The 17,038-nt window shown below is 47.6% G+C and overlaps 1 protein-coding gene across 2 annotated transcripts in view; it reads right to left on the bottom strand.

The window, feature by feature from the left end:
• The window catches only part of IKBKB (inhibitor of nuclear factor kappa B kinase subunit beta), a 49,938-nt gene that overhangs the window by 29,146 nt on the left and 3,754 nt on the right, over window positions 1-17,038 (bottom strand). For both annotated transcript variants that reach the window (XM_058525299.1, XM_058525300.1), the window contains exons 3-5: window positions 8,988-9,082; window positions 7,904-8,021; window positions 5,261-5,330 (exon numbers count right to left, since the gene is read on the bottom strand). In XM_058525299.1, coding sequence (XP_058381282.1) covers window positions 5,261-5,330; window positions 7,904-8,021; window positions 8,988-9,082 — 283 coding nt within the window. The remainder of the gene's footprint in view (window positions 1-5,260; window positions 5,331-7,903; window positions 8,022-8,987; window positions 9,083-17,038) is intronic.

Here is a 17,038-nt window from a genome sequence, read left to right as displayed (position 1 = left end):
GGGAGCAGAGAGGGAAAATGGGATATACAACACGAAGGAAGGTTGAAAGGATTTGGAAACTTTTTAAAGGAGAGGGTGTGGAACAGGAAAGGACTCTAAAAAGAGAAGAGATTCAAAATTGGCACTCATGTATGGGTAAGTGGCAGAAAGAAGGGGCTAGTGACACAAGAAAGAAGATGTCAGGAAGGGATCCGGTTTAAGGAAGAAGTCTAGGACTTCAATTTTCCACTTCAATGGAAGTGACTTTGGGAGAAATATCATATAGACATGGATATGGAGTTGAGGTTGGGGATCGGGGTGGAATACACAAATTTTGGAGAAGATACGGTTGATAAAGATGTCATGAGAATGGTCTGGTAAACAGAATATTGGAGAGCAGTGGGCGGTCAGTCCAGGTGCGGAGAGGGACAAGTAGGATGGAGCAGAAATAAACAGAAGGCATCAAGACATAGTCCTAGGCAAAAGATGATGCGTTAGGGAGAGGCGAGAGAGACCATGGGAAGCAGTCAGGCTGGACAGTGGCGTGGATGCCAAAGACATTCTGGGGCAACCATTCTGCAAATCAGCTACCTGAATGATGAAAATGGAATGTTTCGAGTTACCAGGGACCTTGGAGATTGCTGAGCCCAAACCCCACATTTTAAAGTTGAGGACACGTAGGCCCAGAGAGTTACCATAGTTTTCCATAGAGAAGAAATGGGAAGATTAATGGACCAAAAAGTCCTTGCCCAAGGTGACAGAGCTGGGAAAGCAGAGAAGCCAGGACTGAAGGTCTGTTGTTTTCTCTTCTGTTATTATTATATTCATGAATGTGGTTATTTATGCTTTTCAACATAGTGTATATGTGAATAATCTGAATTTCTGGGATCAGGTAATCATCTTTTGTTATAATCAACAGGGCAGTCAGACTGATATACTATATAGAACAAGCAAGAAAATCCACAATAGAGAGACACTAAATAGAGAGTCTGATTTTCTGAGTCCTAGAATGGAGCTCTCTTCCCTAGAGCCCTGTGCGCTCTTTAATGCTGAAGTACTGGACGCCTGCTAGGAGCAGCTCCAACAGGGACAGAGATGGTGACTCAGAGAATGAAGCACAGACACAATTGGGGTGTGGGGGTCCTGAAGGCTCAGAGGACAGGATGGTCAGTCACCATGGTAAACCAGGCACCTGGGGAATCAAGGAAAATCAACTCAAATCTAAGACCCCATGAGGCCCTGGCAATTGCACAACTGTCCCACCCAGCTGGTATGGGCAGGTCCCAGCCCTCGGACAGCAGAGACACAGGCCTCAGAGCGCAGCAGTCTGCCCTTCAATCTTGAGTGCTCAGGAGTTTGCTGCTCTGCTGGCAGAAGGAAACACACTCCAATGTCTTCCAAAGGATAATGAGTAAGACTGTTTAAGTAGAGTTCACTTACTTCCTTGAGCTATTTTAGGGTCACATTATGTGGAAGACAGATCATTTCCAGCTGCCTCTGCACCTGTCCCCAGATCTTTTACCAGCATAAGAGCAATGGTCTAACAGGCCTGTCCTGACATAGAAACAGGAGGCTCATCCATATGCTTGCCAGGCATCTACTCATTTTCTCATATGTACACTGCAATATCTTCTTGGGCAATTTAAAGTTCACTGGAAAAATCCTACCTATGTCTATTATCTTGCCTCTGAGTGGGCATCTCTGGAATGTTAGCACAGAAGGGGTTAGGGGTAAACAGGCTTAACCCAGAAGAGAAGGCAACGAACCTGGACCCAGGGGTCAGGGGTGGGGCTCTGCTGCTTATCTGAAGTCAACCTGGTAGAAAACAGCAGTGGCAACTCCAACAAAGGGAACGTGGGGCCAGCACTTGGAACAAAGTGGAACAAAATATGCTCAGGAAATGTTTCAGAGCACAAAAGAGTTATGTTAGATGAGCTCCAAGAAAACCTTTTGAACTCTGGCTCAGTGACGAGATCCTTGCAAAAGAAAGAAATTTGATGAATCTTGTACACAAATCAGAGATGGGAATGAAAGCAAAATACAAGCTTATCAGCAACCTCCACCCCAACCACAAAATCAGGGATGTGACTGCATCCAAAAGGTGACTGAGATAAGAATGGGTCTGAGGAAGGCTAACCATTTCCAGAAAGGGTAGTCTCAGAAGACAGCCCCTGCCTGTCTTGCTAGACTCCAACCTCAGGTCATAACCCAAATTAGAGAGCCTGAGGTTTTTCAAGAGGGGCACTATAAATCCAAATCCAGAGGGGGATGGAGATGAGAATGGAGCTAACATGTGCTGACTGCATATTACGCTAGGAGCTTTATGTCTATCATTTCATTTTAGCCTCATAACAATTCTAATGAGGTAAGTAATGTTCCCATTTTATAGCAAATAAAACTGATGTTCTTAAAAATTAAGTAACAAGTCTAAGGTCACACTGCCAATGAGTGAAGGAGCTGGTATTTGACCTGGGAGTGTGAATTATACGTGGACATCTGTTTTTTTTAAAAAAATAGGTCCTTACTTATTTTAATTTCCTTTGGGATTTATTTCATTCATTTGACAAATACAGTCGTCCCTCAGTATCTGCAGGGGATTGGTTTCAGGATACCCCCGCCCCCCAGGAGTATTCAAGGATGCTCAAGTCCCTTACATAAAATGGCGTAGTATTTGCATATAACCTATGCACATCCTCCTGTATACTTTAAGTCATCTCTTGATTACTTATAATATCTATGTAATAAATGTAAATGCTATGTAAATAGTTGTTATACTGTATTGTTTAGAGAACAACAACAAGAAAAAAAGTCTGTACGTGTTCAGTACAGACGCAACCATGGTAGGCCTTTCGATCTGTGGCTGGTTGAATCTACGAATGCAGAATCCCCAGATACGGAGGGCCAACTGTCTTTATAAAGAAACTGCTATGTACGGTACTACTGTTCCAGATGCTGGCGACACAGCAGTGACTAAAGACTCTGCCTTCAAGAATTCAATCCTAGTGTACCAGTACTTCAAAGCCTCATTGTTTCCAATTTGGGAAGAAAAGATAGGGAATCAGTGACCTAAAGAATTTTAATAGTCATCCACCTATAGGAGAGCCGAATGACACAAGCACTTGGGGGTTTGCCTGTCTTCATCATTCTGACTTACCTAACTTAAACACACACACACAACTTGCATAGGTCACTAGATAATACGAAAGCTACCATACAAGTCAAAGGTAAGCGGATACAAAACGTTCCCAGACAAAAGAACATGCAACCAGTACAGGCTCTATTAATATCACTTGAGAATCACTTGAGGAAGTAAAAAGTTATGTGAGGAAGTACACAGTTATGTGTACTTGAGCTGATCATTTAAAGACTTTCTTCATAACTATTTGCTAAACACACAAATAATCTAGCGAGTGAAAGAAAATATTTCAAAGAATAACATTTAAAAAAAAATACTTAAAGCTCTAACCAAAGAGAAACAAAGTAAAAGCTGCCCATGAAGAGCAAAAGAATACTCCCCAACCTACGAACCTGCCTTCAACTCACTCAACAGAGAATAAATTAATGATTTGGCCACTGGGGTAAAAGACACAATCAGGTAAATGCCTAAGCAAAGCGTGGATGGGCAAGCCGTGTGGAAGGTGTCAAGAAAACAGGTGGGATTCCTAACCTCTGAATGAGACAGAGAGGCCCCTCCAGTAGACCCAGGTGGGCCAATGCATGAAGGTATCAGTCTGGCCAGTGGTGGACACCCACACAAGTCAGATAAAAACTGGTGCAATGTTACCATGTTGTACACCTTAAACTTATATATGTTTTATGTCAATTATATCTCAAAAAAACTGGGGACAAAACCCAATGCCAACTCGCTGTGAGCCCCACCCAAAGGACAAAGACAGAGGATATCGAGGGAGATGGAATTTTCTGTGTCAGACCGTTTGGAGCCTAACCTTATACATGTCACTGTCGGACTTTCCCCCCTCACTTGCTTCTCGCCCGCCCTCTAACAGAAGCCGCACAGAGGAAGGAAGAGGTGGACCCACACCAGCAAGGCCAAGTGTTGTGGAGACTGGAGGCCCCCCATCCTTCCAGGCCAAACATTAGAGAACACAGCTTTACAAATGTGGCAAAATGGTAACACAACCAGTGATTCCAGGGGAAGGGTTATGTGGGTTTCACTGTACTACTCTTCAACTTTTCTATGTTTGATGTTTTTCTGAAAAAAAAGTTTGAGCAAACAAAAAGGGAAAAAAAATACAGCTTCAAAGAGGTTGTGGTGGGAGAAGGATGAAAATGGTATCATTCCAAATCTGGGGGCAAATTACTCAGTGATAAACTCTAAACTTTAGATCTCAAACTAACAACTTGTACCAACAACCTTGGAGATTAAAAAAAAAGAAAAAAAGGAGGCCCAGGGCAGCCCCTCTCTTACTTCTGATGTCTGTTCCCGTAGGCAGGAGCCATGTGCTGACTTGTGGAGTTCCCCCTCTGTGTTCCCTCCGTAAGCGGGCACCAGGGTCTAAGAGATTGCACCTGACCCCTGCAGGCTGAGGTCACTCTTCTCCCTGAAGCCAGCCTGGCCTTCTCAGAGAGTGCCACAGATACCCTCATCTGGGGACACTAAGAGTACAAAGGATTAAACCAGGGCAGTTTTTCCTATGCCTGTGGTTGGCAAAAGAACTGCGAATGTGGGCCGGCCCCGTGGCTTAGCATTTAAGTGCTCGCGCTCTGATGCTGGTGGCCCGGGTTCGGATCCCAGGCGTGCACTGACACACTGCTTCTCCGGCCATGCTGAGGCCGCGTCCCACATACAGCAACTAGAAGGATGTGCAGCTATGACATACAACTATCTACTGGGGCTTTGGGGGAAAAAAATAAATAAATAAAAATTATAAAAAAAAAAAAAAAAAGAACTGTGAATGTGCAAGTGGAAAAACTCGTTGCCAAGGGATGAAACTCATTCAAATAACAACCTAGTCCATCGCTGGCCATTCCAGGAAAGTAGGGAGTGGAGTTTTTTAATGGGAAAGGAAATCTGTTATTCTATATACACCATAATTCACTTCATGACTTAGTCCGGAAGGAAGGGAAATCTATTTGAGTTCAGTGCCTGCCTGACTAGCCCCTTGTTGACCTCCCCACTGCACATCTGTCCCCTACCAACCCCGCCCTGTGTAAAGACCAGAGGACCAAAATATCTCCCCTCTGTGCTCCGCAAGGACTCACAAGGGTACCACACACTCTCCCTGGAGGGCACGGCCTGACTTCCAGGGCTGGGATTTACCAATGTCACTCAGCAACGTGAGGATGGCTCCTTCCCGCAGGCCACAGCAGTTCTCAAACTGGTTCAGGTACTGTCAAGAAGGTGAAAAGAAGCATCAAAGTGAGTGGTCACCAACCACCAGTAAGTCCACAAGTGTCTCTCACCAGCGGAAGTCATCTGAGTGCTAACCCCGGCCCTGGGCTTTGGGGACCTGGGCTGACAGGCAGCCGGGGCAGCAGGACTGGCAGGACTTGGCCTGAGGAGGAGAAGGAGGAAGCAGTACTGAGAACTCCCGGAAGCGCCCACGCACTCACAGCGCTGGTTGGGCTGAGAGGTCTGAGTCACCTTGAAAATGGGATTTTCAAGTCTCACCTGTGCTGTAGTCCTGAGGGAGACAGCCAGAGTCAAAGCCCAGCCACCAGTGGTCCACTGTCCTGAGAGTCCCACAGAGGGCAGGGCCTACTGAAAACCACCCTCAGACCACTTCCCCGATGGCGCCTCGCCAGTGGGGTGGTGATAACAGTAGGGATGCTTCATGAGCCCTCACCACCTGCCTGGTCCCAGGCTAACCTCTGCATGGATTAGCTCAGTGAGGCTTCACCTGCACTGTCTCACTTCATTCTCCCACTGCCACTGAGGTAAGTACTGTGGGCATTTCTCCTTCATCAGTGAGGAACCTGAGACTGAGGGGTTCAGCGATGTGTCTGCTCGCCCAGCCATCCCGGGGCACAGCCGGAACATGAACCATGTCCACCTGAGGCTCGAGCCCAAGCACTTAACCTCTTTGCCCTCCTGGCCTTCCCAGCTTATTGAGGGGTTCAATATGCTGCTGGAAGTTGGCCTCGAATGAAGACAACAGAGAAAAGAACTTCCCAACTGAGGCTCACTCATCAACTAACATCCATATCCACGAACATCCCAGAGCCTGTTTCCTGAGCCAGGCCCACAGACTTCACTCTTTCAGTCAGTTCTGGCTTTTACATTTGCCCCCGTGCTGGCCACGCTTGTCTCTCCAAGCCCAGGGGTGTCAATTTTGCGCTTTTAGAGGAGGGAAAGACAGGTGACCTCACTTGGAGAACAGAGATGCCAGGGTTCTGGGCAGCACGGACAGAGGCCCCCGAGGGCGCACTGGCTTCCCGCCTCACAGCTCACCTGGCACCCCACGCCAGGTCAATCATGCTCACTTGTTTCTTCTTCTTCCTTGGCTGACTGGCCCTTTGCTGCCTACAGGATCAAGTCTACAGTTCCCTGCCCGGCTTCAGAGCCGTCTGTAATCTGGTGCCATCCCACCCACCACCCACGCTGCCCTCTAAGGACCATCTGTCTACTCAACTACAATAACATGGCTTTATCTCCTTAAATGACTGCTGTTAGTAATGGAGGTTTGTCAAAGGTTAGGAAAATAAAGAGGAACGTCAAAGCGTTGTCAGGTTCCCCATTTCTCATCAGTTATCAGTCCCCTGCTTGTGGGGCATGCCAATGACTGTGTTCACATCCTGCCGTGACACTCCCAGGTCGTGCCCACCTCCCACGGCGGGAGAAAGCCACTCGGGCAGACTGACCCTCATGGAAAGTTTCCTTTTGAAAAAGAAGGCGGAAGGGGCCAGAAGAATAATAATAGCACATGATGGCTGGTCCAGGAAACTGCCACGTAAAGATAGAAGAGATGTCTGGGTATCTTGCACCCCCTCCCCAAAATCGTGGACCTTCTTCTAGAGTGAAGAGCTGAGTGAGACGTGTACTAATAGAGCAACCTCTTTTTCAATACAAAAACAATTCCTTTGTCCAGAGCTTTTATTTTTCCTCACACAATATGGTATTATTCAGTTTCACAGATGGAGAAGTAGCCTGCAATTGGGTTCATACGGCTGTGACCCAAGCTCAGCCACGGGAGCTGTGTGAGGCCTGGTAATTCACCTAACCTCTTTGGGCCATGACATCCATCCTTCACACGGGAATCATATCTGTTTTACCAATGTCACAGGGTTGTTGAAAATTGAACGAGGCAATGTGTGAAAGCAGGTTGCGTGACACTGTTTTAGAGAACACTGGGGAGGTGGACACACACACTTGTCCCTGAGACTCGAGAGGGCTGCCATCACCCACTCTGCAGTGTACGTTCTAGTCAAGAGAAGTTAATGTGGTCAGAAGGAGGAAAGCAAAGCCCAGAAGGTGAGTCAGTGGTGGCTCTGGAACCCCAGCCCAGTCTCCTGCTTACTAAGCCAGCTCCCTTCCTGTTCCACTCTGTGCCTGTGTGCAATGCTGCCACATCCGTGGGAGAAAACCCCTCCTAACAAGGAGAGCGGTGACGCTGACACTGAAAGACTGAAGTGGCCCTGACATGCCGGGGGAAGAAAAGTTTGTTTTGGAGCTCGTCCAGTCTTTCCTCACCTCATACTGGTGACTTTTCCTTGTCATTTCAGTAATCACTGTGCAGAATGTGACTCTTCCTGACTTTCTTGTAAGGGTTTCTGATTCAGTCTCTTGATTCACACTCCGCACACACCACCCCACACTGGGCAGGGACGAGGGGATTTGCAAAGGGAAAGCAATCCCACTGAGGTCACCGGGGCTCCCTGAGCTTCCTGATGATGAAAGTGGTAAAATGTCTCCCCGCTGCTCCCTGCCCACAGGCTGTGCGCCCCGCCACCCGGGAAGCCTCACCTTTCGGAGATCTCCTCCTTGGCAGTACTCCATGGCCAGCAGGGGCAAGTCATTGGGAGCCAAGTTCTGCATCCCCTCGGGGACATCCCGGGCAGCCACCACATTGGGGTGGTTCAGCCTACGAAGGAGGAGAAACCAATGAGGGAAGAACCTGAGCTTTGGCTCAAACCCATTCCTCCCTCTGCCCATGTCTCAGCGAAGCTCGCCCTACAACAAAGGCCTGGACCAGCAAAGGGCCCTCAGGAGTAAGTAGAGGAAGACAGAAATCAGGAACTGGCGACTCACCTCCGTGCCCAGTCAGTTAGCATCCACGCAGCTCTACTTTCAGCACCATGACCCCAAGGACTCTGTGAGTGCATCCTGTGTAACTTAACTTTCCTCAGAGTGCCCCATACCAAGTCCTCACTGTACTCCAAAACTGCTTTGTAAAGCAGAGAAAGTAGAGGGACTTCCAATCTCACGCCATTCAAGTGGGAGTGGGGGTGGGGATGGGGGTGTGTGTGCGTATGTGTGTGTGTGTGTGTGCCAACACAGTGACGCCTCCCCTTTTTAAAAGGTTCGCAGAGGGAGCACCTGTTTGAGGTCTTCCAAGCTGACTATGTTGCTAGTTTACCTAAACGCCTTATGAGCTGGGAGGACAGCATCCAGTGAGTGGACTGACAGACCCTGTCTCCACACTGGAGGAAGAAATATCAGGAATAGTTCACAGCAGTGGAGAGTCACATACCACCTTGGAATGGGAAGTATAGGGGAAAAAAGGATTTTTGCTGACACAGGAAAATTCAATGTGATAGCTATTTTAAAATTATTTATTATAACAAATAAAACTGACCAAGAGCCCTCGACAAGGCCAATGGTTGGACACTAACTGCCACTCCTCTAGACGTCATCTACCTGGTCAGACTGGCTGGCATCCTGATTGAGGGACTGAGATTTATGACTCTCTTTTCCAGACGCAGCAGGTGGGGCTGTTGCTCCGGATCCCGAAGCTCAGCTGGCTTCATTTCAACATCCCACGGCCCCTTGGCCCCTGCAGTCCCTTCAGCACCCCCAGCGGCAGCGGCTCAGTGCATCAGGCCCTCACCTTCTCATGATCTGGATCTCCAGGCACCACCGCTCTCGATTTCGGGGACTGAGCTCCTGCCGGCACTGCTTGATGGCGATCTGCTCCCCCGTTTCCTACAGAAAAAGCACACGTGGGGAGGATGAGCAGAACCAACAACCAAACACACAGAGAAAGCCAGCCACAGGTCAAATCCCAAATTGTCTCCCTGGGGTCCAAAGCATGGATTGCAATTACCTCCACGCTCCCAAGGCCGACATATGTATCCACTGATAGATGTCCCCAAGTCACCTGCCAGCCCAGCAGGTAGGTCTCCACCATCCCCACCTCTCACCCTGCCCTTCTCCCTCCTTATTTCTATCCATCCAGAGTGTACATCAAGACCTTGCTCAGTTCCCACCTCCTCCACAAAACCTCTGCTGCCCATTCCTGCCCAAGAGATTTCCCATTCCTCCGAACCCCGACTGCTGTCACACTAGGTTGAACCACGTGACATTGCCGATATTGACCATTCTGACCTACACAAATGGCACTTCCATATGGTTCAACCTAATAGTCAATGCCACATTGTCTTCATGCTTCATGTTTCTCTCTCTGGACAGAAAGAATGCAAGCCTAGTATAGTAGATGGAACACAGGCTGACTGAGATTCCAACTCGGCCATTTATTAGACCTTGGGCAGACCCCTTGGTCTGACTCAGTTTCCTCATCTGTAATATGGGAATACTGATGCCCAGCTTTCAGGGCTGTCAGGAAGCTGACCCCTAGCCATGTCCAGCCCTTGGCAGGTGTTCAACAGCACTCCTGGGGGCAGACCCATGTCACGAAAGTACTCCTGGCATGTAAAATCCTCCTAAGCTTAGCTCCAACCGGCCCCTCCAGCCACCTCCCAGGACTCCACCCCAGGTGCCTGACCTGGCAGCTAGATTAGACCACCGGCCCAGCCCTGTGCTTTTCCAGTCTGTGCTCGTGCTGTGTAGTGCACTGGCACTACAGGCTTCCACCGCCGGGGCTCTTGCTCTTCTCTCCAAACAGGTAAGTCCTTCTTTGCACATTTTTCTTATTTTCTGCAGGGTCATAGGGATATTTTCTCTTTTCTTTGTTAAGTTATAGGCTTGTCCATCCTCATGCACTTTAACCTCTACTCCAGTAACTAGCACAATGCCCTCAAATGAGGTTTCATGAAGGGAAGAGAAGGCAATCAATAAAATTTTTGTGAATAATTGGATGACTGACTGGGTCCTGAGGATCAACTCTTCCCTTTTCCTTGGTGCTCTAGGCAGCATCAAAGAGCCCTGGGGGACAGACCAAAAGGGGAGGCCCTGAGGCTGCAGCGTTGGTGACAGCAGGGACAGCAGCTCTGGCCTCGGGTGTTCTGGCCACCACAAGGGGGTCACCACTATGCCGCTGCCACCTGCTCGGGCCCATGGGGGCCTCCGGGACAACTGAGGGACAGCAGCTGCCCCTGGCCATGGCTGTGGTGGCAGCCTGGGAGCTGGTCTGCCATCAGTGAGCAAGCTGCCTATCTCAACATCCTGTGTTCTCTGTGCACCTGCAGCAAGAACCTCCCCAACAGACCCCGCTCAACACGCACCCGGGGAAGGGCTGTGCCCTGCAGGCTGGTACGGTCATCCAGTAAGAAAAGACTTCAGAACGGCACCAGAACTCTACTGTCGTCCAACGGAACGACGTCCTAGAGGCCCTGTCAGACTGTTTTCTCGGTTCATGAAAATGCACACTGAAAAGAATCATAAGTTTTGTAAGTGTAGCAATTCCTATGGAACAGAACGGGACTTAAAAAAGACAGGGAGGATTGTGGCAAGACCTCCCAGAGTGCACGTGGCTGTTCCGGCGGCAGCAGAACCGCGTGGCTGCCACACATTTGCCAAACTAGCCATGATCCCTGCAGGAACAAGGACCCACCCAGTACGAAAAGGAAAAATGGAAGTCTCCTAACACGAGCAGAAGTTGTTTAATAAGACTACTGAACACTGATCAACAAACCAATCCCTAAAACTGACTTTCAACTATAACCTTCAGAAATAAGGTGGAAGCATCTTCTGACCCTTACAGCTCCAATGCCAGAACACAGTTACTTACAACATCTCTCAGACACTCTCACAAGTTGCTTCTCTCAAATCCCAATATTGCTGTGGGCAAGCTCTCCATCATATAGTTACCTCACACATCTACTTTTTTTTTTTTTTAACAGCTCTATTAAGATATAATTCACATACCATACAACTTATTCATTTCAAGTACATAATTCAATGGTTTTGGGTATATGCATAGTGCAAGCAAAACCACAATCAATTTTAGAACACGTTCACCATCCCCGAAAGAAAGCCCATACCCCTTAGCAGTCACTCCGCATTTCCCCCAACCTCTTCAGCACTAGGCAACTACCAATCTACTGTCTGTCTCTACAGATTTACCTGTTCTGGACATTTCATATAAATGGAATCATACAATATGTAGTCTTTTGTGATGGCTTCTTTCACTCAGTATAATGTCTCCACAGCTCACTCATGCTGTAGCCACATGCCTCCTTTTGTGACAACACTCTTGATGCAGCCCGTGGTAGTAGTAGGGGTTGATAACCAGGTTCTGTGGTAAGTATCCTTCACCTACTTTGCTATTAGAACCCTATCTTTGGCCTAGATTCTGAGGCACTCTCTGAAGAAAAGCTGATCTCTTTCAAAAACTGTAAATCCTGTTACTATTGACCCATTTAGTACAGTTGTACCAGTGACCTTGGGTAGAAGTCCATCTAACACATTTCAAGAGTTAGAGAACGTGTCAAAAGAATACCACTGTTCTTTAATTAATGTACAAGGAGACTATGTTACATCTCACAAAATCTTATACCCTCTACATCATGAACTTCCCAATTCCTCTGTCTGTTCTCAAACTGATTTGAATTTGGTTTCAAGTTTCACTTCCCATTAGCGTTCAGACTCAAACATTTTTGCCCAGTGTTATGGTAACTTCACCAATAGCGGCTCCAATGTGCCCTTATAGATGTTTTGTTTCCAGTTAGGTGGGATCTCCACAGAAACTCAGACTGTGAAACGCAGAACTCTACAAATGAGAGAAGACTGATGGGCCACGCTGTAAAATGAGGTAACACTGTTGAGAGCATACACTCAGCATGCAGTGTTTTGATGGACAGTGTCATAAGCAACAGTTTAGTAGAGGATATTGCAACTCATGGTTTGTTACCTCAGAATGACTCTGAGAGTTTAAACCAAGATATTTAAAAATCTGCACCTATTTTAACTTCAATACACAGGATAGTGTGTTAGTTTTCTATTGCTGCTATAACAAATTGCCACAAACTTAGTGGCTTAAAACAACACAAATTTATTTCCTCACAGTTCTGGAGACCAGAAGTCTGCCACAGGTCTCACTGGGCTAAAATCAAGATATCGGCAGGGCTGTGTTCCTTCCTGAGGCTCTAAGAGAGAATACGCTTCCTCGCCCTTTTCCAGCTTTTTAGAGGCTGCTCGAATTCCTTGGCTCATGGCCCCTTCCACCATCCTCAAAGGCAGCAATGACAGTTGAGTCTTTGTCACATTGTATCACTCTGACATTGATTCTCCTGCCTCCCTCTTCCACTTTTTTTTTGTGAGGAAGACCAGCCCTGAGCTAACATCCGAAGCCAATCCTCCTCTTTTTAGCTGAGGAAGACTGGCCCTGGGCTAACATCCGTGCCCATCTTCCTCTACTTTATATGGGACGCCGCCACAGCATGGCTTAACAAGCTGTGCATTGGTGCGTGCCCGGGATCTGAACCGGCGAACCCCGGGCCGCTACAGTGGAGCGCGTGCACTTAACCGCTTGCGTCACCGGACCAGCACCCCTCTTCCACTTTTAAGGACCCTTGTGATTACACTGGGCCCACCCAGAAAATCCAGGATAATCATCCCATCTAAGGTCAGCTGATTAGCAACCTTAATTTCATCTACAACCTTAATTCCCCTTTGCCATGTAACCTAACATATTCACAGGTTCAGAGGATTAGGATATAGACATCTTCAGGAGTTCCCATTACTGTGCCCACCACAAACAGTATGCTTCCTTCCTAAAATGACAGATAAATCAAACTCAAAAGGTAGATTTACTAAGTGACTTAGAAAATATTTTAGGTCTGCCTATACACTGGATAATGGTGGACAATCGTAGTCTTTTGCTTAAAACAAACATTGGACCTAACACATATCTGTCACGTGGCCCAACCCAGAATCCAGGAATAAATTTTGATATTGAAGATTAAAGACTGAAGATTTGATATTGGCTTCAGTATCCAAACTCAGACTAAAGAGGGAGCTTAGCAATAGCAGCACTGAACATGTCGTGGAATAAGTGGGCAGAGACCAAAGCTGACTTTCTATTTGTGGAGAACTCAGCTCAGTCCTACGGTTGCAGGGGAAATCCTAACTTCCTAGGCCTGGAAATGTCTTACAGATACAGACACACAAACTTTCTTACACAGTGGCCCTCTAGGAAGTATTCTAAAACATGCCAGTTTTTCCACGAGTAATGTTTCATTTGAAAAAGAAACCCAAACAATGACTTTCTATTGCTAAAAACATACCTGCTCTAGAAAGCAAAATTCAATTAAACAGTACAGAAACAGACAACGAATATGGTTTTGAAACCCTGGGGAGTTTGTTCTTCACCAGCAATGAAACTCAAAGAGCAGTGGATGCCTTTCTTTATTTGGCCTGGAACCTCCTAGAGTCTCAGCTCAGTTCTGTGGAAACCTACACTTGGCCAGAACTATCTCAATACCCAAGTTCTAGTAAGTGGACTCCTTTTGTGGGACAAAACTTAAAATTGGTTTGTATTTTGAGAAAATGGAGAAAGGGGCCAACAGTATCATCTACACTGAATGCAGTTGATTATGAAGGTCCTTAGAGTCTCTGCGGTTCTTTGCCTTTTGTAGGCGAAAACACAAAACCTGTGTATAAATGTGAGTGTATTATAAAGTGTAGAGGGGGGTGGGAGACACATCTTCAGACTGCTAAGAGCTACCAACAGGTGCTACAGCAGAAGTGAGCTGGAAGGCCAGTCTATGAAGAAGCTGGCCCAGATTCCCAAAGTCAGCCTTCTTTTAACTACTAAGGGAAACTCACAGGAAGGCAAGAGGTACATTCAAAGCCTTAGCTCAGAAAGCTGGCTCTTGTTATCACGGCAACCACCCACCAGGCCCTTGTGGTATAAGGGGGCAACTGATAATAACCTCCTCCTTCCTTCTCAGGCCCTGCCCTCCAAGATGAATGTTTCAGAAAGGAGTGGCAAAGCTGGGCCCAAAGAGATCCTAGGGACAGAACCCAGGCCTGAGAGTCAAAAGATCCAGGGTCTGGCTGTAGCTTTGCCCCTGACTCAACAGCGTTGACCAGTCTATGCTGAGAGGGCTCTGACCTCAAGGCACTCCCTCAACGGACACACTCAACGGACACAGTGGCCTCCAAACTCACCCACAGGGGCTCAGGGGCGAAGTAGGTCCCAGTGTAACTCCCTCATCCTTCACTTGGTAAATGTGTGACACTGGGCCCATTCCTTAGCTTCTGGGTCATTAGCCATAAGATGGAGATGACTCTACCCCTCCCAGTGCTGTCAGTTTAAACGAGATGGAGTGTCTGATACAGAGTGAGCCTTGAGTAAATTACAGTAGTATCATTTCCTTTCTCTGGCTCTAGGTAGATGCTGCTCTATACATTTGAATTGCCTTCTCTTCTCCTGACTACCTACAGTCTTCCTGCTTTCAAGATTCTGATTAAGTTCCATTTCCTCAAGAAGCCTTCTACCACCTCTGAGCATTCAGGAGACAATATGGATAGAGCACCCAGCACAAGCGGCACAGGACACTCTTGATAAATAGTAGCCATCATTATGGCCACACAATTTAGTGCTTATATTTAGACTTATTTGATATGTTCCTAAGTCTCCCTTTTACCTCCTTGATTAGAGCACAGGCACATTAAGGACACATCATCTCTTCTTCCCTGATGGATCCCTGATGGAGCTTAGGCCAGCACTCAATAAATTCTCAGTGAACTGACTGACTAAAGTCTTTAAGACTTCAAAACACACAGATAAGCTGAAGTGAACTTATTCCTGTCCAGTGAGGGTACAAGTAAAGTCAGTACTACTTCCTAGAAGGGATAATTAACAATACCTTACCTTTTCCATCTTTGTAACAGCCAGTGCTTACATCACCTCATTTCATCCTCACACGTATCCTTTAGGATCCAAGGCAGCACTTTCCAGCCTCTTTCACATCAAAGTGCACAGAGAATATGATATTTGCAAGGCACCTGGGATGCTTCCAGATGCTTCCAGAGAGCAGCCGCCCCATGTCCAGCCCAGGCATGCTTAGAACCAAGGGGATCAATATCTTAGCATCCTCCAAATCCACGTGGCAGGTTGTGGCCCAAAGCCACGAAGCTGGCAATAACAGCCAGAATTTGAACCCAGGTCCGTGTGATTGAGAGCTATGTGTTTTTTCCCCATTAGTCCCAAAAGGTGCTGCAGGCTGAGGTCACTCAGGTCATCTCCTTTTCTTCTTCCTTTGTATTTAACAAAGACCTTATTGAAAATACCAACCTATCTAGACTCGACTGATCCTTGGGCTGAAGATTTAAGGGAGTGCCAACATAGCAAGGATGGTCAAGGCCCATGCTTGCTAAGAGAACCAAAAAACTCAGGAAACGGGTGGGTCATTTGTTACCCTGCCCTTCTTCACTGGGAAATATTTATTTTGGAGTTCTTGTTTAACAAGGAAGACTTATATATTTGTCCTCCAAAGGAAAGTTTTCCCCTTAGTGCTTCAAAATAGTTTAGACAGACTGCGGAGTCCTGAGAATGTTCTAGGGGCAACCCTAACCTTGGATTCCACACAATGGAGAAGTCACAAGCCACAGTGGAGAAAGCGTGAGGTTGAGGTTGGGATGCGGATAGATGTAGGTTCAGATTCCAGCTCCCTCACTTACTAGCTTAGCATCTTGGGGTTAACCTCTCTGAGCTTCAGTTTCTTCAGCTATAAAATGGGAGTAAAGACATTACTTCCTTTTAGGGTCAGTGTGCTGACCACCCCATCCCAGCTGCCTTCTTCAGAGGCTTTGAACAGACGGGTATCCATCAGAGGACACACTGCTCATGTTCTGATCCTGAACGTCAATTAAAGAACCTCCCCTAAGCACCCCAAGCAGCCCTAGGGATTTCTCCAACAGAGGAACACCCCAAGAGGATGCTGGAGAGCTGCCTGGACGGAGCCAGGCTCAGCAAGCGTGCACTCGGCATCTGTGAGCACTCGACTCCTGCCTCTCCCTCAGCCCCTCCACTTTCTGTTCCACCACTAAGGCCTATCAGTTTTACCCCTAAAACAGCTCTTACATCTGCCCACTCTCTCCATCTGCACCACCATCAGCCTGTCCAATCTCTCACCTGGACTACCCCAAAAGCCTCATAATCGGTCTCCTCTGATGACAGGGCAGTCGTGGTGTCCTAGTACCAGCCTCTGAGAGCTGACTTAAATATTCAGGAATTCGGTGAGAACTGGTTGTGAAACTGTCAGTGGCTTGAAATGAGCCATGATGGGAGTAGTTACCTGTGGAAACTGGTAAACATTACCCAACAGGGCGTTTTTTCCGAGAGCTGATTTCCCAGCACACCACTGCCTGGGCCCCTTCCAATCTGTCCCCACAGTCAGAGTGGACCTCCCTTCAACAGCTTCCCGTTGCTCTTTGGATGAAAACAAAACCTCCTCAGCAGGGTCTGACTCTTGCCTTCTACACTCCCACCTCCCTTGCACCCGGCTCCCCCTGGCCTTTCATCCCCCCACACGGGGCTCTGAACAGGCTGCCCCTCCGCCTGGAACTCTCTTCCCACCTTCTCTGCACGGCTAACTTCTACCAATCCCTCAGGTCTCTGCTCAAGAGCCACCTCCTTGGGGAAGCCTTCCCTGACCCCCGACTGATGCTGCCCCCGGTATAGGGTCTCACTGCACTGGGCCCCTCTCTCATGTCCCACTCAGCATGGTTGGGAGTCTACAGGTGTAATTACTG

Source organism: Diceros bicornis, chromosome 29 (assembly GCF_020826845.1).
Source record: "Diceros bicornis minor isolate mBicDic1 chromosome 29, mDicBic1.mat.cur, whole genome shotgun sequence".
Lineage (NCBI taxonomy): Eukaryota > Metazoa > Chordata > Mammalia > Perissodactyla > Rhinocerotidae > Diceros > Diceros bicornis.
Note: the sequence above shows the minus strand (reverse complement) of the source record. Positions and strands in the feature narration are given on the sequence as shown.